The sequence below is a fragment of the Cinclus cinclus genome, chromosome Z, assembly GCF_963662255.1.
Source record: "Cinclus cinclus chromosome Z, bCinCin1.1, whole genome shotgun sequence".
Taxonomy (NCBI): Eukaryota; Metazoa; Chordata; class Aves; order Passeriformes; family Cinclidae; genus Cinclus; species Cinclus cinclus.
In genome coordinates this window covers 58,991,403-59,016,514 of record NC_085084.1, presented here as the reverse complement: position 1 = coordinate 59,016,514, position 25,112 = coordinate 58,991,403, and the positions used below count along the sequence as shown (strand labels likewise).

At 38.8% G+C, this 25,112-nt stretch overlaps 1 protein-coding gene across 1 annotated transcript in view; it reads right to left on the bottom strand.

Moving 5' to 3' along the window:
* PGM5 (phosphoglucomutase 5) overlaps positions 1-25,112 on the bottom strand; it is a 68,167-nt gene that overhangs the window by 27,580 nt on the left and 15,475 nt on the right. The window contains exons 5-6 of the mRNA XM_062513097.1: positions 24,339-24,529; positions 23,306-23,460 (exon numbers count right to left, since the gene is read on the bottom strand). Of these exons, the coding sequence (XP_062369081.1) occupies positions 23,306-23,460; positions 24,339-24,529 (346 nt within the window). The remainder of the gene's footprint in view (positions 1-23,305; positions 23,461-24,338; positions 24,530-25,112) is intronic.

Sequence of the window (25,112 nt, the reverse complement as noted above, 5' to 3'; positions counted from 1 at the left end):
TATGCACTAGGCTAGCAATGAAAGTACAAATGCTGTTTCTGCTGGCATGTGAGCTCTCTTTGTACACAGTTTACAGTATGCATAGTTTATAGCAGAAATATGACAGGTTGTTCCATGCAACTTCTTTTATTGTTGTTGTTTCTAGCTCTTAATACTTCAACAGAGTAAGAAGTACACTGAAAATTAAGCATATGCCATTTTTACTGACATTTTTTGAAATAAAGAGTCATCACAGGAAGTCTCAATAAATGCAGAATGTGCCTTTACGCAGCCTATAAACATTCATGGTGAAAAATCACCCCAAAAAACATGAGAGGGGTTTCTCATGGGAAGTTGCAAAAATTCTCCAAGGTGCAGACTCTGAGAAATAATACACCGTATTAGATCAAACACATAATCACACAAAATACAGGAAAACACCCCCAGAGGAAGGAAACTAATACGTGATGGTGAAATTACCAGATCTTCAAAGCCAGGGAAAACAGATTAGATGTGGGAAAGGGGAGGGATTTTTAATGCTCCTACATCTACAACTTCCTAAATTAAAAATACAACTGGGTATTACTTCAGTCATTACTTCAGAGAAAAAGTAAAAAAAAATATATAATCTTCATTTTACCAAAACGTTTTTTTTCTCCACTTTATATTTACCAGTCTGTTTTTTTATAGACAAAATACCTAAATCAGAGCTTTCAATCACTGCTACAGCAAGAAGCCAGATTTCTTTTTAAACAAGTTGCAGTTGAGACCAGAAGAATCCCTGTGGACCAAAATTCAGAAATTAGTTTCTGTGTATTGCTGAACTGAACACTTCCAGCACCATTTAATGGACCATATGGCTTCCTGACAGGCTTGATAGACGCTAGGCAAATAAGTGCTAAGGATAAGAGTTTCAGGAACCTGCAACTCTGCAGGAACTGCTGATGAGTCACAGTAAGGATTTTTATCTGTAGAAAGTCATATGTCCATTAATTACATTTTACAATGTTTTTAGAAATGTAACTTCACACCACAGTTCAAACACGACTATGTATGTTCGCTCTTTAAGTTTCTTCTTTCTATGTACTAGAATCCCCAAATTTGGGGAGTTAGAAATGTAAAGTCAAGTAAATATAGAGAGTTTTGTTTGTATGAGATCTCTTGATGAGAGAGGATACTACTCCTCTCAAGAAATGAGTCTTGGAAGTGGTACTGCAAGTGTTTTATATCTTACAGAGGTCTCAGATAACACAGTAAATTTTATATATCCTTAGATATGTATAATGCATCATCAACAAGATACTGATGCAGCACTGCACCTGTAAGGGCAGTACCTCAGGCTCTGAGCTTTCATGCTGTAGGTATTGGCTGTTTAAAGGCCTGACTTAATGGACAGAACATGCTTCCAGAGCAACTGAAAATAAAAATTGGGAAAAAGATGCCCTGTAAATAGGTTCATTTCCCTAGTCTATCTGAAGTAAAGGCATTCTATTTATATCTAACCACACAGTTGATATAGCTGTGTTTGTATGTCCCATGAGTATGAACTATGTTGAAAGAAGACAACAAACCATGGACATTCTGGTTCTTGTTGTCCCGGACATTTAATGGGACTGACTTCAAACAGTACTCTTGCTTGTCTTCTTTTAGTGTAAGCACTCACTACATCAAGGAGATTATACAGTAAAGTTTCTTCCGTCTGTGTCTAGCAGTAATTACCCCTTGCTAGACTAGGAAACAGTATTTACATTTGGAACCTTAGTTATAACCTTAGAATAACCTTAGTTAGTCTGCCTACATCAGAACTGGCATTTATGTTGCCAGGATGCTGAAATACTAATTAAGAAGGAGAAGCTAAATCAAAGAAGACTGGACTGTACTTTCTGCAATTACACATGCTGTTTAAACCCATACTTTATGAATTAAAAAAAAAGCAGGAGCAGATGCTTTTAAATGTGGAGATAACAAAATGAATGAAAATAGGAATATAAATTATTGTACAGTTCCATGATTACATTTACTCTCCTACTGTTTCACAGTTTTGCTGTCATATTTATTTTGAAGAGCTAGACCTGTACTACCTATACTGACTGCCCACTTTTGATTCAAAAATTAGGAGAATGTATACAATTAAACCCTGAAAAGCAGTTTGAGTTATTTCATCTCTAGAAAACAGAATGGGAAAAAAAAAAAGCTTGCCATCTCATAAGAAAAATAATAGTGAACATAATTATAGTCTTCCAATAAAGATTAGAATTTTTAAAAATTTCCTGACAGAAAAAAAAAATATAACAGCTAGTTCTAATATTACTCCTGAAAGACCTAACAGACTAATGTGGAAAACTTTACCAGGCAACTGGACTACTTACTGTACAGCTTCACATCTGAGTATCTGAAGGTCTTCTTCCTTCTACTTCACAGCCATCTACACATTGCCTAACCTGAAAACAAGAGGGTATAGGACTCTTGATAGCCCAGATAATTTTCCTTGGAATTCTAAAAATATTAGCCTGCTGAACTGTGTAAAAAGATACCTTTCCCTTTTAAAAAAAATGTGTTCATTGTGATATCTTTCTTTCAGATTTCAGTAGAAACAACAGAGTATTTTTCATGGATAGGCTAATAAAACAAAGTGATCCTTGATGGTATCTCCAGACACGATGGTTTTGCACTGGCAAAACACGTCTGACACCAGCAGAAATACCCTGACTTATGTTAACAAGAGTCAGAGGGAAGTTTTCTCCAACCTAATTTCTACAATGTCACAAAAACATCCTGATGAATATAAATCATTCAAATACAACAGCCTGCAGCAAGCTGACTTTCTTGTGCCAGTGAAACTCTTATAACTTCCAATAATAGAACAGCCAATCACCCTGCCAAAATTGTGATACCTTTTCACCACAAAGATAAAGGTCACAACATTGGGGGAAGGGCTTTCTGTGAGAGGCCTCATGAACTTGCAAAGACTGACTAGAGTTTTGTATTGCAGGTGAAATGCTGTCTAGGGTAAATGACAGCATCACTTTCATTCTGGAGTCTGAACTTGGAGGAAGAAATAGGTATAAATGAAAGAAACACCAGAGAAGCAGCTATAGCATGTCCTTGTCTCTCATCATCCACCACCTGCAGGTATCAGCTGACATGTGAAAGATGCTTATAGGCCCCTGGGTGTACAGGCTTCAAAACACTGACTGGTGCCCCATGAATACACTTATTTTCAATCCCGCTCCTCTCTATGGTGCCAGCATTGAGGTAGAAAAGGTGCTGTAATTCAGAGAACAAGTCTTACTCTGCAGAAGGGTAAGCACTGACAGGCACTAACAATCAGGAATTGAAAGAATTTGTGGGACAGACAAGGGCCACTGAAAGACAGTGTGTTGTAGCAGCACTCCAAGAGAGAATAAACCTCTGTAATGGTTTCTTCCAGAGTTACTACGGCTAGAGAAGGAAAAGGTTTCTCACTAGGTCTTCTAAATCTCTACTTAGCCACTGAAGTAGTCTGTGTTATCTAATCTCTAGCTGATAAAAGCCTTGTTTGGTTTTAGGTCTGAAAAATATTTTATTTCAAAGACAAGACTATTATTTGACTGAAACTAAGAGACACTGTTTTTCTTTACACTTCTGTAGTTTTGCTTCATGCAAAGAATTAAAAATATCTCAATGAGGGACCTGCATCTGATTTATCAAGATAACTTCTCTAGCTGAAAATAAGTCTTCTCACAGTCTAACCTTAGCCTACAAATCTTTGTATTTAATATTTTACTGCCTGAGTTGTTTGGATGTTTTTTCTTACACTCTGGACAATTCTGTGCTCAATACAAGTGATTTATGTTTGCCTTCATCAATTTTACTATCCCTTTTTTAAAGATACTGTGTTGGCTGTTTTCTAACCATATACTACAGATTTTGCCTTAAGTGTACTTGCAACCAGACCCAAAATTTAATGGTTTCATCCTTTTTTTTGGAGCACTCTCTTCAACTTTCAAATGTCTTCTGAAAAAAACACCTAACTATTTTTTAACTTTCTTGACACCATATTCATTGCCTGATTAGTCACTGAGTCCCTATCCCATTTTCACTGCATGGTATTTCCACTTGTTCTCTCTTTGGTCCCTTCTTCCCAATGTTGGAGAGCTCTTTGCTACTTCATTTTTCAGCTTCTGAAGTCTAATTAATGTCACCTTTGGCAGTTCTCTCTTAATTCTTATTTCTTAAGATGCAAGAATCATGAACCAAATGGTTGTAATTTTTTTTAGTCCCATCTTCACTTTTTATCTATGCAAATGCAATAGACTGTGAGAAATTCACAGTAGTAGCAATGACAGCAGGAACACTGGCACCAACTATAACATGAAATAGATGTTCTGCTTCTGGATGTTTTCACTCTGTCTGCACCACCTTCCCTTAAAAGGCTTCAACTGCGTATTATGCAAGGAGCAGAACTAAAACAGTCACCTCCCTTATACGGTCAAGTATTACAGTGTTACTCCTTCCCAGTCTTTAATTTATTAACCAAAAAGCAGTGGAATGCTAAGTCCTTGCACACAACACAGATAACCAGGACACATCACTAAGATAAGATGTAAGCTGTCACATCTGGCAGAGAGGCTGTCAGGACCCTAAGGCAGAGAAAAAAACAGGTAGTAGACAAGTTCCCTTACTTTTTGCTTTCTAGTATGCTGCACCTCACAGAGAACAATCACAGTAAAAGAAATCAATAAAGAAAAAGCATCTGGAGACACTTTAACTATGAAGCATCTAAAAACGTTAGGAATTTTTTTTTTGTTTTCCTTCCTCCCAACCCCTGCAATGTTTTAATTAAAGTACTTACACAGGTGGAAAAAAGGCATGCTGAATGAAGCTCTGGTGCTCAGGGATAGTTTCTGTCTTGAAAACTGGCAACTTCAGGCAGATTTTTTTTTTTTTTGGCTGACAATAGCCCTGAGTAATGGATTGCTAATAATTGCAGAAATCATCAATAAATTCAGATCAGGACTATGTGAATTAATTTTCTATCAACAGAGCCTCCTGGCATTCATGTAACATAACTTACGCCAATAAGCTGTTCCAATATTTTCTCCTGCCTCTCAGTCTCACATTAGGCTTTCTTTGTTTTTGAAATTTCTCAACAGCAAAAACTAAAAACTGCCCTATCAGAAAGGCAAACTCATAGAATCACAGAGATACAGAATCACAGGATGAGTTGGATTGCAAGTGACCTATGAAGATGATCTAGTTGCATGGTAAGAATGGAACTAGATGCCATGGGTAAAGATGCCCCCCACATGGCTTATAGCCTCATCCAACCCAGCCTTGGACACTCCCAGGGCTGGGATGTCCACAACTTCTCCATGCAACTTGTTCCAGTGCCTCACTACCCTCACAGTGAAGAATGATTCCTAATATCTAAACTAAATCTCTCATATTATAGTTGGAAAACAGTCCCCCTTGTCCTACCACTATGTGTGCATGTGGAAAGCTGTTCTCCATCTTTTCATAAGCCCTCTTTAGGGACAGAAAAGCTCCCCCGAGGTCCCCCCAGAACCTTCTCTTCTCCAGGTCGAACAACCACAGGTCTCTCAGCCTGTCCTCACAGGAAAGCTGCTTCAGACTTCTGATTATCTTCACAGTCCTCTTTTGAACCTGCTGCAACAGGTCCACACCTTTCTCATGCTGAGGACCCCAGAATTGGATGTAGCACTGCAGGTGAGATCTCACAATAGCAGACTGCCCCCGACCCTGCTGGCCACTCCTCTTTATGATGCCATGTGGGGCCATGTCAGAGGCATAACACAAACCTATGTATATTAATCTGTCAGTCTTCCCTAGTCAGCCATTGAAGACACTCCATCATACAGGACCACCAGGTTGGTCAGGCACAATTTGTCCTTAGTAAAGCCATGCTGGCTGCCTTGAATCACCTCATTTTGCATGTGCCTTAACACTGCTTCCATGAGGATCTGCCCCACAATCCTCCCCAGCACAGAGAAGAGGGCCACCAGTCTGTAGTTCCCAGTGTTCCTTACTCCCCTTTTTAAAAATAGGAGTGATGTTTCCCTTTTTTCTAGTCTCCAGGGACTTTGCTTGACCACCGCCAACTTTTCAAATATGATGGAAAATGGCTTGGCAAGAAAATCATCCAATTCTCTCAGGGCCTTGGAGTGCATCTCATCAGGCCTTATAGACTTGTGCCTATTTAGCTTCATCAAGTGGTTTCATACCTGCTCTTCACTGCCAATGATAGGAACTTTACTCCTCCAGGCCCCATCTGCAGGTTCAGGGACTTGAGAGATGTAGAAAGCCTGACTGCCAGTGAAGATGGAGGTGAAGAACTCTGAGTACCTCAGACTTTTCCATTTCTGTTTTCACCATTCTTCCTTCTCGTTTACCATGGCCTTTATTTTCTGGTCTTTTTTTTCTGAGCTATGTACTTACAGAATCCTTTCTTATTATTCTTCACATCCCTTGCCAAGTCCCATTCCATCTGTGCCTTAGCTTTCCTGACTCATCCTCACATATCCAACCTGTATCTCTGTACTCTTCCCAGGTCACCTGTCTTGCTTTCATTGTCTATGCATTTCCTTCTCATTATTCAGTTTGAGAAGCAGATCCTTGCTTGTCCATGTCAGTTTCTGTCCTGCTCTCATTGATTTTCTAAACACTGGGATGGAAAGCCCTTGTGCTCAAAGAAAAGTGATCTTAAAGACTTGCAGCAATGGTCTGCTCTTCAGTCCTTAAGGACAGTTTCCCAGGGGATCACATTCACTAATTCTTTAAACAACTGGAAGTTTGCTTTTCTAAAATTCAGCATCCAGACTATGTTCCTTTCCAGCCCATGTTCCTTGGGATCACAAACTCAACCCTGGCATGGTCACCATATTCCAGTCAGTCTCTGATCTTGACTTCTCTAATGAGCTCATCTGCACTAGTCCAGATCCAGTAATGCTTCTCCTTTGCTCAGCTTAGCTAATAAATCCATGAATACCATCTACAGGACTCATATTTTGTAATACCACAGATACATACAAGAAACTGAGCTACATGGAACTCATGTTCATCACAATCACCACCATACCAAAAGAATACTGTGTGGAAAGTTAGACACTTGGCTTTAAACCTCTAAACCAAACAAATTTAAAACTTACTATCTCCCTTTGGCCCCTTGAAGTTCATTTGACTTCATCTGTTTTCCTTAAGAGCAGATTTGCACCATCACAAGCATGATTAAAGCAGTCATCATGGAACTCAGGCTCCCAATACCCAGAGTGAGGCCACAGAGTCCATCATATTCCTTGTTGCCACCTGTACATCATGGTGTGAGCACACAGCTCCCATATTTCACACCATTAAGTTTTCCTACACAGGCTCTGCAGCACCTCAGTCAAATGTTACAAGCACCTTGTGTAACATACAAAAAAGCAGCACTCTCAAAAGTACTTGAGACGCTTTACAAAATAATAGAAAACTAATTAGTGTCCCAATTACCACCGGTAACTTTCCAATTCTATCCCAGAGGGTAAAAAAAAAACCGTAAACTCATGAGCCTAACAGCATAGTCAGATACAGAGCCAGGGGAGCACTGCAGAACTGAAATGCATTTGTAAGCAGGTCAACAGCTACAGCACAGCTCTACTTCAAATCTCTGAGAAAGGACTGAAGAAAGACACTGCCTCTTCCTTATTTCTCAGGGAGTTAAGTGGTCAAAGTAAAAATAGCCAGCACAGCTCCTTGCCTGAGTCTGCCTTTGCCTTCAAAACTAATGTGATAATCCTGTCCACTACAGGCAGGAGATCCAAGGACACTTTTTATGGATTCTGTACTCTAGCCTAGCCTCACTAATCTGTGATGGAGTGAACCGCTCCTGATGCAGAACTCATTGGTGAATGGGGATGGTAAATGCACCTTTAAAAAATGCATGAAGCAGATGGCATGCAAAGCTGGGGTTTATCACCCCACACTTGCAGGTGGTGCAAATAGGTTACTGTTGTAGTGATCAAGATATGAAATTACTGCCACTGTTAAAACCATCAAGTGCCTGCAAGTTACCTACATGTTATAGTGAGATTGTTACCATCGCAAATTTGGGAGCACTACGGGCCATTAAAGAATCTACTTTCTGGAAAGTTAATCACTTTTAGGAAGTTACGCTGGTGGAGTCCTCATACACAGGCCTAGGTCTGAAGGCCTTAAGTACAACTTTGGCTTGTAAATCAAACGATAATAGAGTCCTAGCAGTAAGATTCCACAGGATAAAACAATTCTGTGAAGAGTTAAATGTTTAATTCCATTTAATTGAAGTCTGTACACATAGAAATTTAAAACTATCCCTCCTTTTGAGGAAATTCAGCCTTTAAAAAATCCCACCATGGATTTAATGACAAGCCCCTTACTTCAGATATGAAACTGGCCAGTAAGTCTGTGGCATCTGCTTCTGCTCAGTCAGACTATTATGGTGTGGATACTGCTATCAGCATGAAAGCACAGTTAGATCAGACTACAAAACATACAATTCCTTGCAGTCTCCAGAAAATAAAAAACATCACAACCTAAAGCTCTTCCATCAGTTAAAAAAAAAAAAACAGCACAGATTTTAGCATGGAGCAGATGTTCCAAAAGGAATCAGAAATGGATGCAACTCCTAGATAATAGCCTTTGGTACAATAATAATAAAATTTAATTGAATAAATACTGTCTCAGGTGGTGTTTCCATGACTAGAGTTACTAGTCTTGCTCATCTGTATGTACATTGTTAGGTCAAGCAAAAACCCAATATTCCTGCCTTTTTCTTAAAGAAAAGTTAATTTAATCATAATGTAAAACCCTTAATTTTAGATGAAGTATTTGTGTTCTCACTACAAACAATGAAATCAGATCTTAAATGAATTCACTTTTAACTGCTAGAAATTACTTTAGTTGCTTTTTACTAGGAGTAAGTTGATTGTAAAAATCTTTTTCTAAACTATTAATAAGTTTATTCTTTTGAACTTATCACACCACCAACAATTACCTCTCCTTCTCTTCCACTGAATGATAAAATTCAGAATGAATCCACTGTGTTTAGAACCAACCCAGACTATCAACCTGAATGCCTGTATCTGGACTGAGTTAGCTAAGAGCAAGAGTTTATTTTAAGTATGGTATTTATAATAGTGTTCTTTTCTGCTGTGTGTGCAGGAAAACACAGACATGACAAGATGAGAATAAGCAAGAAAGGAGACTAGAAAAAAAGCATGCAGCATTTCTCAGGGGCAGGCCTTCAAAGTTCATAGCCGAAATTTTTGTGGGAGGACTAGTGATTTAAGTTCTGCTGGATACTCACCTCCTTTAGGCTCCTCTGAAGGTGAAAAAGAAAAGCTCCACTGAGCAAGGGAGCATGGTGTGGGTACCTGTAAGGCCAGGGTGAAGGAGCTATCTGTTAAGCAGGAAGCAGTCTGGGTACATCGGTGTGGCACTGTGCCCCTTCTGGCTGGTCTCCTTCACAGGCCAGGTTTGGTGCTTTGCTGGCACAAACACACAGGCAGTGGGACTCCACAGATTATCTCTGCACTGCCCTGAAGAGATACCATGTAGACAGGCTTATCCAGGGTTCCACAAAAAACACCCCAGTGTGTGAAGGAGGTGTAATTCAGGCTTTGCTGAATCTGTATCGTCCTTAACTGCAGTAGTGTTCAGAATGTTCACAAGCTTTACACGATTTCACACTACAGTACTGTCTGTGAACATGCAACCCCATCTTCTGAGTTGTGTTCTTCAGCACTCTTCCCCTTCTATGTCTTACATCCTTCTGGCCCAGCTTCAGCATGCCACCCACACTGAGATTTATAAAGAAATGCAACCTAGGAGGTTTGTGCTGGGGGATGCTGACTCAGCCACAGCACAGCTTCAATTTCTCATTTACAGGACAACAAGTGTTTTATACAAGGGTTCAGTGCCAGAAAGAAATGAGTACAAAATAAAATGGATGAAAATAAAAAAAAATACAAGTAACAGAAAAACCAGTACTTTCATGCAGATCTTCCTTTTTCTTAATATCCTCCTTCCATTTATTTTTAATAAACTTTTACAAAAGGCTTTCTTATTTCCCTTCAGATCTCTAGGGGTTCTCATGAGCCCAAAAATTAAATGTGCCTAATTATTTGCTGAACTGGTACCAAGATGAAAATGTCAACTATTTTGCTTTACTGAGTATTAAACACCCATTATAAAGCAAGATTAGTTATGTGAACAGTAAGACCTGTTTCCAAGAAATCTGCTCACAAATTCAGTACCTTACAGACCCCTTTTGAAGAGAGAAAAAAAATTATGCCAAGATGAATAGGTATGTGCAAATAAAAATAAGTTGGAAGGTTATTATTTAAAAAGGAGAGAAGAAGCAATTTCAAAGTACAAAACGGATGTGTTCATCCTCTTGGTTCTGATTTATCATGATCATTTTTAATCTATACAGAAAAACAGGATTGTGTCAGCACACTGTATAAGAAAGCCAAATTATTCTGTAGTACAAGTACACCTAGCTGGGAGGTTTACCTGTGCCTGGACTACAAATTGCATAGCCCCTGCAGATTCCCCCTTTGTCTTTAAACAGAAGCAAGTACCAACAGGAAAATTCTATTTTCTGTAGGAAAAACTCTAACATTGCACCTAAACTCCATCAAACCAATTAGCTTGACAAAGTATCAGTCATCACTACTAAGTTAACTGTAGCTGACATGGACTTCAAAGCTTACAGGAGGAAGGCAAATTTGTTAGATCCACACGAGGGAAGAAAACCTTCCAGAATAAACAGGTACTGAATATTAAGAAAATAATTTCCTTCAATGAGACTCTGCCCACATAGATTCCACTAACTTGAGGTGATCTTTCAGCACTCTCCCAAGCCAGGGGGTAATGTATAGAAGATTTAAAGATGAGTAATTAAGTAAATATGTAATACAGCTCTGGGGCATGAGCAACAGGCACAGGAGAAACACAGTAGATTCCTTGCTCATTTTGCCTCAGGTATTGTAATACTCTTAAGACATATTAAAGCATTGCCAAGACTCTCATTCATTCATTAGTAATAAAATGTAATGTTCTGAATGATTCATTTGAAGAATTTCCAGAAAAGTTAATGCCAGGCTTTCCACAACTCTTCCCAGTGAAACAAAGAATTGACTGTTCTGATAAAAAAAAAACAAAGTTCTCTGAAAAATATGACAAGTGGGCCTTGATACATCCCACTTTTCATGGAGGCTGTAAGGAGAGAAATGGAAGGGTCTGATGGGTTAGTTCAAGTTGCAGAACAGTATCATTATAGTAAACTCAGCAGGATAATCTATTAATGCATCATTTCAGTGAGTTGCAAGAACCTTAATTAGCTCTTTAATTATGCTGGCTGAGTGATACCCACCACAAAGACAATTTCTGCAAAGAAGCTAAGTCATATTGAAACTGGACAAGGAGCATACAGCTCACAGACTGGTAACAATGTCAGCAAAATCCTCTAATCAGCAAAAGCAAAAATAAACCAATCATCTTAAGCATTTCTAAATGACGGAGGAGAAAAACCCTATTTGTGCAGAGATTTGAAAAAAAAGAAGCAGATAGAGCTTTAGTTGTACCTGATAGGTAGTGGACTCATTTGAACAAGAGAAAGTACTCCTAGAAATCTATACTACGACTATATCTATCTATATCTACACATTAATTTGATTTTAGACAACAATTTCTTGTGTTTCTGAAGAACAATCTACTCAATGTTCTGTTAACTAGGAAGGGTGTAGAATTAGCTCTTGATTCTGGCCTCAGAGCTGGTGTGGACCACTGCCCAAGGGCTGACAACCAATGCTGACCGGCCCACAAATGAGTTATCCTTATGGTCCCATCATGTTCCATTTTCTCTAAGAAATCAATCTGCACTTAGGAGGAAAGAAACTGAGAAAAATATGACACTGGATGATTGCAGAGATAAAGCAAGACTATGCCAGCAATAAGTGATCAGCCAGTCAGGAGCATATTCTAAAGAATTTAATTCTACAATTTACAGATAGAGCTACAATATGACTAAGCTAATTTCCTAATACAACTCAGCAGTAAGTGTACAGAAACATCTGCTCTATCTATATTATTCCTCTCTGGAATCACAGAAAGACTGTGCAAGCCAGTCAAACAATCTGCACATACCACACCTCAAACCCATAGTACCAAACAAAATAAATAAAAAAGAGCAATCTTTTAAGGAAATTTTAGCTCACTCTGTAATATTCTGGCAACTTCATGATTTGCTTTAGTGGTAATAAATGCTACTTGAACAGCAAAACCACAATAATTTTCATCAACAGCAAAGCCCATATTTCTTCTCATAAACTCAAATGAATTATATAACTGATAAAACTGATGAAAACACCAAAATTCTCACTGGATTCCCAGTCAAAGCAGTTAGGATAAAAAACTGCTTATGCATTATAGTCACAAACAACATATATGGGCAACATATCTTCTCTTTAATGTAAGAAACACATCCCTCCATGTATAATATACAAGTTTGTGAAAACGCCGTAATTGCCTTTGAAATGTACATTTCCACAAACCCAAACTTGTAAGTCTGATAGCTTCCAACAAAATGTATTGCAGCAACTAATGTTGTTTCCAAATGTTTCTCTTGGTTACAAATGCACTGGAAAGCCTTGCACAAGATGCAGTCTGTGTAACTCTTTTTTATTAGGGGGCTATTTTCCTCAGTGTGTGGGATGTTAACAGGTGTACTCATCATGATGTTCCACACCAAATGCTGTATCATGTTGCTTCAGTCATCAGTTTGAGTTTCATGTCCAAAATGCATAACTTTGCACCCTCCTTTGCAAATGTTTCAAGAGTCAACTCCCAAAGGAAGTATAGTCTTTAGGACAGCGTGCCTGTGACTCCATGCCTTATGAAAACCTCATTGTGCTTTTCACACAAGCTCGAAGAGAACGATTAGAAACAGCTGTTGACATATACAGTATTCAGCTATGGCTAGGCTAGAAGTAAGGCTAAAGCAAGAGACAAAAGCTGCTTTGCTACAGACAACTCGCAAACACACATTTCTGTGAGTGTAATAATAGAGAGAGAGAGAGAGAGAGAGATGTGCTTTGGCAGCAACATACCCCAACAGAATTTTGCCTTTCCCATAGTAAGACCAGCTGTCATAGTATTCAGAGTCCTTGTAAGATTAAATTAGAATCGTAAAATATCTCAACTTGGAAAGGACCCATAAGGATCACCAAGTCCAACTCCCTGCTCCTCGCACGATGACCTAACTATTAACCATATGACTGAGATCACTGTGCAGATGCTCTTTGAACTCTGACAGACTTTGTGCCTCAACCACTTCCCTGAAAAGCCTCTTCCAGTGACAAATTGCACACATATGTACTGCATATCCACAGAGAATGAAGTTTGATTGCAGAATTCACAGTAGTAATGAAGAAAAGTCCAACCAGCTGGAAAACAGGCAACCATGCTCTCCAGATGTGTTGCAGTAATTCCTAGGGTTATTCATGCCCTTCCTGGCAGAGATACAAGAACCACTTTTCATTATTATTTCAGCAATCATGTGCCTATGAGTAAGTTAACTCATCAGTAGGACGAAGAGAAGGCACAATGATCAGATATGGTGACTTCTTGCATTCTGTTAACTTTTACACAACAAATGCAATTCCTTAAAAAATTCCAAGTTCATTTTAGCCTCCAAATTCTGCCATGGCTCAGCAGCAGGAAGTTGGTTCTAGAAAAGACACTGTCCACTTCTTTTATTACAAGTGACACAGTATTAGACAGCCTGTCTCTGCCACATTCCCAACAGCATGGCCTGTGACAAGCTAAGCTCTGCAAGCAAAGGCAGGGTTTTTCAAATACACATACAGAAAAACAGCAGCCATTGCTATACTGTAGTATGCTGTGTTAACAGCCTGACTTATTGATGGTTTCCTAAATAAGGCAGGAGACCAATCTTCCTAATGCATAGAAATAACAGAAACAAACCAAAATGCTGATTAAAGCAAGCTGGTTCCTGGAAAATGAAATTTACTTAAGAATATAAGACACACCCAAGCATAAAATGACAGAAATTAATTTTAGTGGTGGACCTTGTCTCATTAAGGAAAAACTTCGTGTTTAGTGCAACAATGAAGTATCTGCTGGGTCTGTAATTAATGCAAACGACAGAAAAACAAAAAATTTCCAAAGCATGAACAAGGAAAAAACAGTAGTTTAAGACTTCTCACCTCCCCACCCCTATAACAGGGACTTTTTCTGTTCTAGTCTCAAGTCCTGCACAGTCACTGCTGCACACAGAACCCATGGGTTTTTCAGCAATACAGAGGCCTATGAAGGCAAGGAGAAAATGCTTTGTAAGTTTTCAAATTCTACAGAAATTATCAATATAATTTTATTATACCAGATAAGAAAAATGGTATGATATAAGGTGCAATAAAGACATATTCTCCTTATGTTCTTCTGCAGATACTTGTGAGCTGAACCTCAATACGGTCATAACTAAAGACTAGCATGATCCATGGTCTCTTTCAGGAAATGTAATAATCCTGTGAATCAAGCACAGGGAAGATACTGCCATTAACTCAGGAGTACACATCTCATATTCATTAGCCTTTCCTGTCTTACTTCAGTGAGGTCAGCTGGTTCACTGTGCCTATGTTCACTGACAAAGATGCAAACCAGATGTGAATGTATCTACTACATGTGTTCCAAAACTTTTTATTGACTGCAATTCAAACTAGGTTAACAGTACTCTGAATTATCAGAATAATAGAGAAAGAATGGCTTTAGGTACATATTAGAAATTACTGACTGCCTCCCTAGCTGCTTCTTTACCTCCTGACTACTGTAATACTACTTCCATCCTCTCATGCAGAGTCAGCAGGATAGCTCAGAAAATGATCAGGATAGAAACAATGCAGATTCTCCAGATGAGCAATTCCTTGGTTTTGAAGAAAATAAAAAAAAAAATAAGGCAACACACATTTTTTTCTATAAAACGCCTTGCTGCTACATAGTAACTACAAGAGCACAAAGGTACAGGCAGGCTCAACAGTCTTGGTGGTGTAAGGGCTTTCCAGCAAAGTTCTCTTCATAAGGACACAGTACTATAACTTAGATTGGAAGTGACCATTGAAGGTGTCTAGTCCAACATCCTGGACACAACTTGCTTCTTTAAAATTTCTTTGCCTCTTGTCCTTCTACCATGCACAGCTGGGAAGTGCCTGGCTCCAGCTTCTTCCCATAAGTATGGGCAGCTGTTGTTAGGTCCCACCAGAGAAGGCATCTTTCTCCGGACTGAACAAACCCAGTTTCCTAGCCTCTCCTCTTAGGACCTGGGCTCCAGCCCCTATCTATGGTGGTGATTCTATGCTGAACTCACTCCACTCTACTGATGTTTTTCCTATAGTAGGAACCCCAAACCCAATTATCTGGGAATGGTTTCACCCATGATAAGCAGAGAATAATCACTTCCCCCACTCTCTGCAACACATTCTCATTCACACAGCCCAGGGTGTCACTGGCCTCTTCTGCAGAGCACATAACTTCTCAGACAACCGACCCCAGGATGCTGGCCTGTCTCCACAGAGCTGCTCCTCAGTTCCTCTGCTGCAGTCTATATCACTGTTGGGCTCTGCCTTTCTGAGGGCAGGATTCAGGGTTTGTTGTTGCTGAATTTCATTAGGTCTTTGCCATCCATTCCAGCCAGTTGTCCAGGCTCCCCTGGCTGTATCAAGTACAGTGTGGCCAGGAGGACCACAGCAGAGATCATCTTCCTGTATTCCACTGGTGTGGCTGCACCTTGAGTGTTATATCAATTTTTGGGCCACTCACTTCAAAAAGGACTTTGAAGTTCTGGAACATGTCTGGAGAAGGGCAACAAGACTCATAAAGGAACTAGTAAACATGTCATAGAAGGAATGTCTGGGGGATCTGGGTTTGTTTAGTCTATAGAAGATGAGGCACAGGGGAGACCTAATCACTCTCTACAATTTCTTTTCAAGGAGATTGTTACTTGGCGGGAGTTGGTCTCTTCTACTGTGCCTACAGTGAGATGACAAATGTAATGGCCTTAAGATACAGGATATTCAGATTAAATACTAGAATAAAAATTTTCACTGTTATAGTGGTGAGGCACTGAAATAGGTTGCCCATGGAGGTGGTGGAGTCACTATCTCTGGATATGTTCAAGAGGTGTCTGGATCTGATGATGGATTTAGTGGTTTAGGGGTGACAGTGGCAGTGCCAGGCAAGCAGCTGGACTGAACTACAATCTTGTAGATCTCTTCCAACCTTGGTGATTGTATGGCTGCTGGCTCTGCTCTCCAGGACATCAACAGGTACCACACACACAGTTTGGTATCATCTACAAACTGGGTTTGAGTGTCTTTCATCTCCCCCTTCAGACCACTGATGTTAAACAGGACAGGTCACAGAACAGACCCCTGCAGTACCCCATTTTTTACCAGTTCATTAACCAATTGCCTGTGAGTCTGACATCAAACTAAACTTTTACTTACCTAGCTCTCCACCCATTCAAACCATAAAGTCCTGAGTTGAACACAAGAGTAACGTGGGACAGTTTCAAAAGCCTTGCTAAAATGGCAGTAGATGACATCTACTATGTTAACCCTATCAACAGATTCCACCATTTTATCAGCCAAGCAATAATGTTGATTAGACATGATTTATTAAAGTAGCTCCCTAATGATGCTATTTAGATTTAGACTGGCTGGCTTACAGTAGTTTTCCTTTCTCTCAATTGCAAACTGTTCTGTAGATTTCAGAGACTGAAAATCAATAAGTGCTCTTTTTGTTTGTAGGACTTGTCTGGGAAGGGAAAGGAAGAAAGCAGGTTTACAAGTATATGATAGTGTTTCATAGAAAAAATACAGAAAGAAGACTAAAGTATAATATGCCATAGGTTACTGTTACTACAGAATCAAAGAATCATTGAGGTCGGAAAGATTTTAGGCCTCTTTCTTTTCCCCAGAAAAGGAAACAATGAGATAATCTTTCTTCTCCTTCAAAATTAATATAACAATTCAAGTGATTATTACTTAAAGTATGATTTAGTCTAACAGGACTCAAACTTCTTCAAATAATTTTAAGTACCCTGCCTCTGCCAGTCTTACAGTGACCTTCTTCGAAAAGAACAGAATGTGAAGAACAATTTACTGTCCTCTTAATTTCTGAACAACCTAAGAAGATTATACTTTAATACATCCTAGAAGTAGAATTTTAAACACACAGTTTTGAAATTCTGTGCCAGAAAAGTTTTCTTTTAAATCAGCAGAAAGCATTCTCTATGAAGGTCACCCATTGACAAAAAAATCCTTTGATGGAAGAGGTTGTTCTTGGGTTGATACCAGCTAAGCTTTCCAGCCAGGGCAAAACATGCTCAGACATGCTGAACAGATATACCAGGGATCCTTTCTAAGCACATAGTAAGACTGCATAAGACCTTGAAAGAAAAGGGGACTTTAACCTTTAAATGGTCACCAAGTCTTCTGTAAATGACTTCATGATAAATTCCTCAGATTGTTTTAATTAAAACACTTTTGGACTTTTTACCAGGAGATTTGTAGGAATTCTTGCTGTTTATTTCCAGCTGCATACTTTTTGAGATAGAAGACATACACTAAGAAATCTGTGATTTTCTGTTACCCACCATCAAACTATTCCACACTGCAAGGCCTGCTCCAGGCATTTTGCAAAATGTTTCTTCTTCTCAGGCAGTTTTTCAGATACAGTACATTAAGCCTAGGCAAAAGTATGTTTGTTCATGAGAACTACAAATATATGTACTTCTAAACAGGAGTCAGTTAAGGCTATAAAACATATTTATTTCTCATCAAGCACCAAATGTTTATCTCTCTAACTCTGGTTGACAAACTGACCTCATTCTCAGCCAAAGATTAAGCTGGAGACAGAACACTGCATAGTTTTCAACTCATCTTCTCTTCATACATGAAGAAAGCCTTCAATATACCTTTATGTACTCAGTCCTGCAAGCTTCACATTGCACAACCAATGAACTTGCTCATGTTAAGCTGAGCAGCTATAGCTGCCCACTCCATGCACAGGCCAGAATCCAGCTACCTCTGTATAAAAGCTGCATGTTGTGTAAGGCTGCACTGCAACCTGCCATTCTCAACAGGGAACAGCTGCCTTCAGGCCCAGAACTGGCCAGGGACTCCCTCTCAGACCCTAAGGCTAAGTTGTGTGCCAAGAAGGCAAGCCATGGGATTGCTTAGCCTCTGTTGCTATTAATCCATAAAGGATAACACAGATACTCAGATATGACTGAAATATCAATATTCTACTGATATTTCACAGGACAGGACACCAGCATGTTTTCTGTCCTTTTCTTCATGAGCAGCCACTGAAGAACACAAGAATAATTCTCTCCTGTACATGTCAACAGTATGCAATAGATTGATGTATGCTCATTCTTACCTTTCACTGAAAAAGTGTTTGAGTATACAAATGCTGTTGTCTACTATAAAGTGTTGAGAATAAACATTTACCCCATATACATTTAAAATGTAGCTTGATATGACTTTAGCATGTTTTCACCAGAGCAGGCTGCATAGTCAAGCATACTGTGGGTTTGCAACAGTCAAATATGCCACTCTCTAGTAAAGCATAACAAATCCAGCATCAAAGTAAACAAAGATGAAGACAACTCCCTAGGGATATCTCTGAATATGTTTGCAATGATAAATCACCTCCACTGCTTAAAAAAAATTCAGAGGAGAAAGGACAGCAGCTAGACTTACAAGCACATTGCAAAAATAAAACTAAGAGGCACAGCAAAAGAAAGAACATTAGTGCCTTGTAATGATAGTTGTTTTTTCCTTCACAAGTCTTCTCAAACATGTCATATCTGTGTAAATAAAACATTAGCTGTAGAACATATTTGAAAGCTGATACAGAAAAAAAAACATTTTTTTACTATATATACAAGTATACAGAGTATTGATATGGACACTTTTAATATTGCAATGTTACTTTGGAAGTTAAAAATCCTAAACACCTTTCCCATCGCAGTGCTCCCCAACTTTATGTTATGTTTCAAACATGTTAAATTACATTCATTATAAATAATAACCATAAATTACATTCAAGGTTTTATGCAGTTGTCCTTCCACAGCATTCCAGAACACAAACTGTTCTTCTGCTCTAATTCAAAAACTGCTTGTATGTGACATGGACTCAGTTTGACAGAGGTGTCTTAAAAATTCACAGTGAGCCTATTTCAGATAAGAGGGAGTGAGACCAAATTATCCTGCTCAAGAAAGATAAAAAGAGTAAGGTCATGACTGAATAGGAAGGAAGGGGGATAAGAGGAACAAGGAAAGAACATGGGAATGTGGAGGATAAAAAAGAGAACAAAAATAGATATAAATAAAAGGAAGTGCTTAGCAAAAGAGAAGAAATCAAATGTGCAAGAGAAAGAGGAAGGGTAAGGAAGGAAGGGAGTGTTGGACTTCATGATCTTATTGCTGTTTTTCAACCTAAATATTTCTATGACATAAGCAAAGCTTCTTGGTGTGCTTCAGACAAAATGGACCACACTCTAAACCACACTGTTTCTTGCTGCCAGGAACAGCCTCCTTCCTGTACCCAAGGCAGATTGGTCAGAGCTCACAGCATCCCTGCCCTTCACGACAACATAACATTTCTTTAAACAAACCAGAACACTCGTTGTCACTGTAGCCCCCCTTAAAAGTTGTCCCTAGATGACCAATTAGCAGATAGAACACTGATGTGTCAAAACTGCACTAGGAGATAGGCTCCCAGATGTAAAGTGGCAGGGTACAGCACAGTAAGGTGCTCAGCTTTGCCCAGGCTAAATGTAATGAAAGCAGCTACACACTGTTGAAAGAACCTTGCTGTAGAAACAACCTGTCAGATGATGCTAGTCACAATAGTATTCTCTCAGAAACCCTTTTCTCCAGTACCATCTTGACTTCTATTTTATACACACACTCAACTTCATGCTTCCTACAGAAACAGTTTTTATTCACCCTTGTGATTCTCATTTTGTATGCTGTTAGCTAACATCTCTGTATTTCATTTCCTTCCCTGTTATGCAGGCATCAGATAAATCAGAATAAAAGGATATGAAACAAGAATAGTTTTCTGAACAGAGAACACAGGTTCACATTCCCCAAAACAAAAAGAACACCAGCCTAAGGGTACACACTGCCAAAGAATTGAAGTCTGGAGACGTACTGCCACAATCCTGTTGATGTTGGAGCATATTAAAGCAGATGTTTCCTGTCAAGTGTTATCCTCTCCCTACAGTACATACTAGTATATTCCAGCAGTCACTTCAAGCAAACACATGCAACACTGGTAAAATATTTTGAGTGAATTCTCTTGTAATTCACTGCTCCATTTGCTAATGCCATATTTCTAAGCAACATTTAGAGTCATTTGGATTGTTGCTTCCCTCTTTTTAAGTTTAATAATGCTCTTTGAAAAAGTCTTAAGCAACACATCATGCACACAAGTGAAAAAGGAACAGATTTTCTAAATCTTTAAGTTATTGTACATTTTTATTTTTCTTTAACAGAGTTAAAGGAAAGCTCCAGTTCAATTATGCAGGCTAAACTGTGGCCACACAATATGGACACACCATAAAAAGAGGTGGTTTTCATTCACTATCCAGCATAGACTTCAGGAAAGACCTCAGTGACCTCAGAAGACAGTAGTGAAGTGGACAGGAATTAATCCAGCTCCCCCACAGGAGAGCCACTCTTAATACCAAGGTTCAGAAGCAGGCCAAAGCTCAGTGAACCTCCAAGGAAGGTGTTTATGATACTTCATACTTCTTTCTTGGATTAGTGTTCTAATCCATGCAGTCAGCCCCCACACACCCACCCAGGGACAGGTAAGGAGCTATGGAAAGCTTATGAGTCAGGATTAAAGGGAGAGCTGTGACAGGAGACATTACAGTGAGGTCAGCCACAGGTCACCTGACCAGGAAGACCAGATGGAAAAAGCCCTCTACAAACAGACAGGAGCAGCCTCACATTCACAAGCCTTGGTGTTCATGGGGGCTTTCAATCATCCTGGTATATGTTGAAAGGACAACACAGCAGGCCACTTACAACCCAGGAAGTTCCTGGAGTGCATGGATGATAATTTTATTTCCTCCAAGCGACAGAGGAGCTAACAAGAAGACATCCTAAGCTGAACTTTGATCTCACAATGAGGGGCTGGTGTGGAATGTGAAGTGCAGTGACCATGAAATGGTGGAACACAAGATCCTCAAGGCTGTGAGGAGAGCACACAGCATGATCACCACCCTGGACTTTGGGAGAACAGGCTCTGGTCTCTTCAAGGATCTGCTCCATAGAGTGCTATGGGACAAAGTCCAGGAGGAAAGAAGGGACAAATAAATTTGGGTAATATTCAAAGATCGCCTCCTACAAGCTTGACAGAGATGCATTCCGACAGAGAGGAAGTAATACAAAACCACCAAGAAACCTGTGTGAATGAACAACTTGTTCCTGAACAAACTTAAACACAAGAAGAAGGCCTTAAGAGGGTAGAAGCAGGGACAGGTAGCCTGTGAGGAATGCAGATGAATTGTCCAAGTAGCTGGGGATAATGCTAAGAAAGATATAGCCCTCAAATAATTAAATCTGGCCAGGGATGTCAAAAGCAACAAAAATAGTTTCTATAGGTACCCTGGTGATAAGTGGGATAAGATAGGAAGACTAGGAAAAATGTGGACTCCCTCCAGAAATAAACAGGAGATCTGGTTACTGAGGACATGAAGAAGGCTGAGGAACTCAGTGGCAGTTTTGCCTCAGTCCTTACAACCCAAAGTGCTCCAGTCACACTATCTGAGTTACACAGCTACTGGAAGGTATCCCTGCCCATGGCAGGGGGTTTGGAACCACATGATCTATGTGAAAACTGCATGATCTACACTGAACTACATGACAACATGTAACTTGTAAGTCTTCCAAGAAAATAAGGAGAACAACAAAACAAAAAAAAAAAAAAAATAAATCAAGTGTCCAGGATACAGACTGAAAACTTCATAATGATAAATATTTGTAAGAATTGAAGGGAAAATACTTCCATCATTATCAGTTGCTCAGTTTTATTTAATAATCAAGCTTAGCTCCACAAAACTAAATAAGGCAGTAACCACCATGAGACGATCTTTGTGCCAGAAGGTCAAGTAAACATCACAAAGAATATAATTCAAACAGTCACACAGTGTTATTGAAGGGGACTTGAGTTCATGCTTTCTGACATACTTATCAAACTTTACGAAAAGAAGACAGACAAACATTTAAATGTCACTGTTTCTTCAGTTCATACGGAAATGCAGATATGGTGTTTATATATAAAATTAACTCTATTTATTTTACATCATATTTCAATATAATGATAATGAGATTTTTGGACTGCTGAACAGAATAAACAAAACACATCAAATACTGACCTAACAGTATTTCCTTAAACTATACTATCTACCCACAAGTAAGAAATATCTTCGCAAAGACCCTGTAAATCATTAGAGGGAGCTGCAAGCCCTGAATTTAGTAACATTTCAGAACTTCCTGAATAGGCAAACTGTAGATACAGCAATCAGCCTTTCCACACAACCTACATTTCACTTTAAAATTACTGTTTCCTGATTAGGCACATTTAAGGGGAGCAGCAGACCACTCTTATCGTAGTAAAGCTACGGAGCCAGACGAACACTGAGACACAATTGATTTAGCCAATGTTTTTCCAAACAGAATATATTAATGTAAAAATATGCAATCATCTTGTCTTGATATTTACAAAAATTTCACCCTAAATGAAACTTGTTCAAAATTCAGCTGCTAACACAAGATGCTCATATTTCATCAGTTTGAGAAGTGTCTTGGTTTTTTTTTAATATTTGTTTAGTATTGAATTATTACTTTACCTTTTTTACGCTTCCATGACTTTCATAAAAAGGGCTGCCAGATTAGGATGCAAACCATTATTTACATATATTAAAAAAAAAGATTTTGGAAAAATACAGTGAAATATCTATGCCTGAAGTTTACTAATTTACTTCTTCTCCAGACCGAATTAAACTCTTTGAATGCAAGTAAAGATGGGAAAAATTAGTGCAAGTAAAACCAAAATCTTGTCAAAAGCAGTTTAAAAATAAAACACATGAAGATTGGGAAAATTAGAAGCTCTTACCAAAAGGCTTCACAATTGCAGAATTGCTATATAATAAAAAGTAGAGATAACTTATGTAATGACCAAGATAATACAAATAAATATTTCATCTTACTTGTCCAGAGCTGTGCTGGTAGGCATGCTTCTGCCAAATCCTCGGACACCCATCTGACAAAAGTAGGGAATGCAAGACAGATTGGCAGCAATTATAGCCAATGAATCTGATGCATTAACAAAGAAACCATTTTGGCCAAGGATCATGTAGCGGTCCTAGAAAAGAAAATAAATTTAAAATAGCATGCTAAATTCCATGTATTGAGGACACTTAATTTCTTTTCCTAGATCCACTGGACGTAGAGAGAAGGACAGATTTTGGGTTACTCACATCCCTCTTCAGGCAGAAAATTTTACTGGCATCATCCTGGCAGGTTTATAATATCACTATCACAACATCACTCCCTCCTGCCTTGCAAATCGAAGCTCCAGATCATTTTCTAGCTTCTGCCTCCTACATGTCACTTCAGTAGCCCTGTTTCTGCCAAGAGAATGCTTGTGTAGGAGAATCATTTTGCCAATGACACACACTATTATGGGAGTAGGAGAGTGTTTTGTGTTTACTGAGAACAGAAAACTGCTTTTGCTCTTCAGAGCCTTTTAATCTGTATCCCACCTTGTCAGGGCAGAAAGTTATTTTGTAATACATTACTTTTTATTAAGATGATAAAATAACATTAAAAAATTAAAATAAACAGAGATTATGATTCAGTGGTTTATTTAGCTAAAAAGCCCTTAATTTGTGATGCTAATCAAAAAGGACCTAGCGCTGTTTTCACAGACTGTGAAAAGTCTGTATCATCCATACAGGGAAAAAAGTGCTACACCAGCACAAGACAAAAACAGCCTGATATTTAAATAACTCTCATCCTGCCTTCAAATTCAGCTTGATTTGCCGTCACCAGCAGAGAAAGATGACAACATATGTGTCTGATTTATGGGCTGCAAATGTTACCATCTGTATCTGAAAGTAATACCACTTTCAGCTTCACTGGGTTACTGAAAAGCAGACAAATTATACTTACACATCCCATATCTGACCCTGGACAAAACAACAACTACGGCGGAACCTCAAGACTGATCTAAATACTTACCCCATCAGCATCAAAAGCAGCTCCAAATCCATACTCCCCACCTTTCATAGCCTCCAGCAAGGCCGTTGCATATGTTAAATTTGGATCAGGAGGCTGTCCACCAAAATCCTCCAGAGGAATACAGTTGATGGCAGAATTTGCAGGAGCTCCCAATTCATCACACAAGATTCTTCTCACATAGGGTCCCATAACTGTAAAAACAGAAATCTGCCATGCAATCACAAAAGCATATGCTTGACATTCAGATTTTTCACAGCACTGTGGACACTGCATACAAAACATACTTTCAGCAATTCTATACATCTGTCCTTGCAACAACCCCCAAACTATTATATCACAGAGGACTATGTGATTGTCCTCAAAGTAAATAATTAATCAGTACAAAAGTAATCAATTCAACATGAAAATCACAATGGTGGAAGACACAGAGGGGTTTTTTTTTACCCATCATTAAGTGAAGAAATTATCATACACGTCAAGGAGCTTTTCTCACTAGAACAAAAATAAAACAAATCTATGTGTCTAAATAACACATAATAGCAAGGAAAGTAACAATGGGTGAATATATATGGGATATACACCTACCTTAAGATTCCAACTCATGTGAAAATTGCCATAGATTTGTCCACTAAAGCGTTTTACTACATTTAAGTTGTTACTATGCAGAGAATAAATTAAAATTTTCTCAAAGCTAACTCCAAAATAGTTCTTTATTTTGTTAAAGATATGACCAACTAAAACCCCGTGCTGTTATATACCATACATTTCATGTCT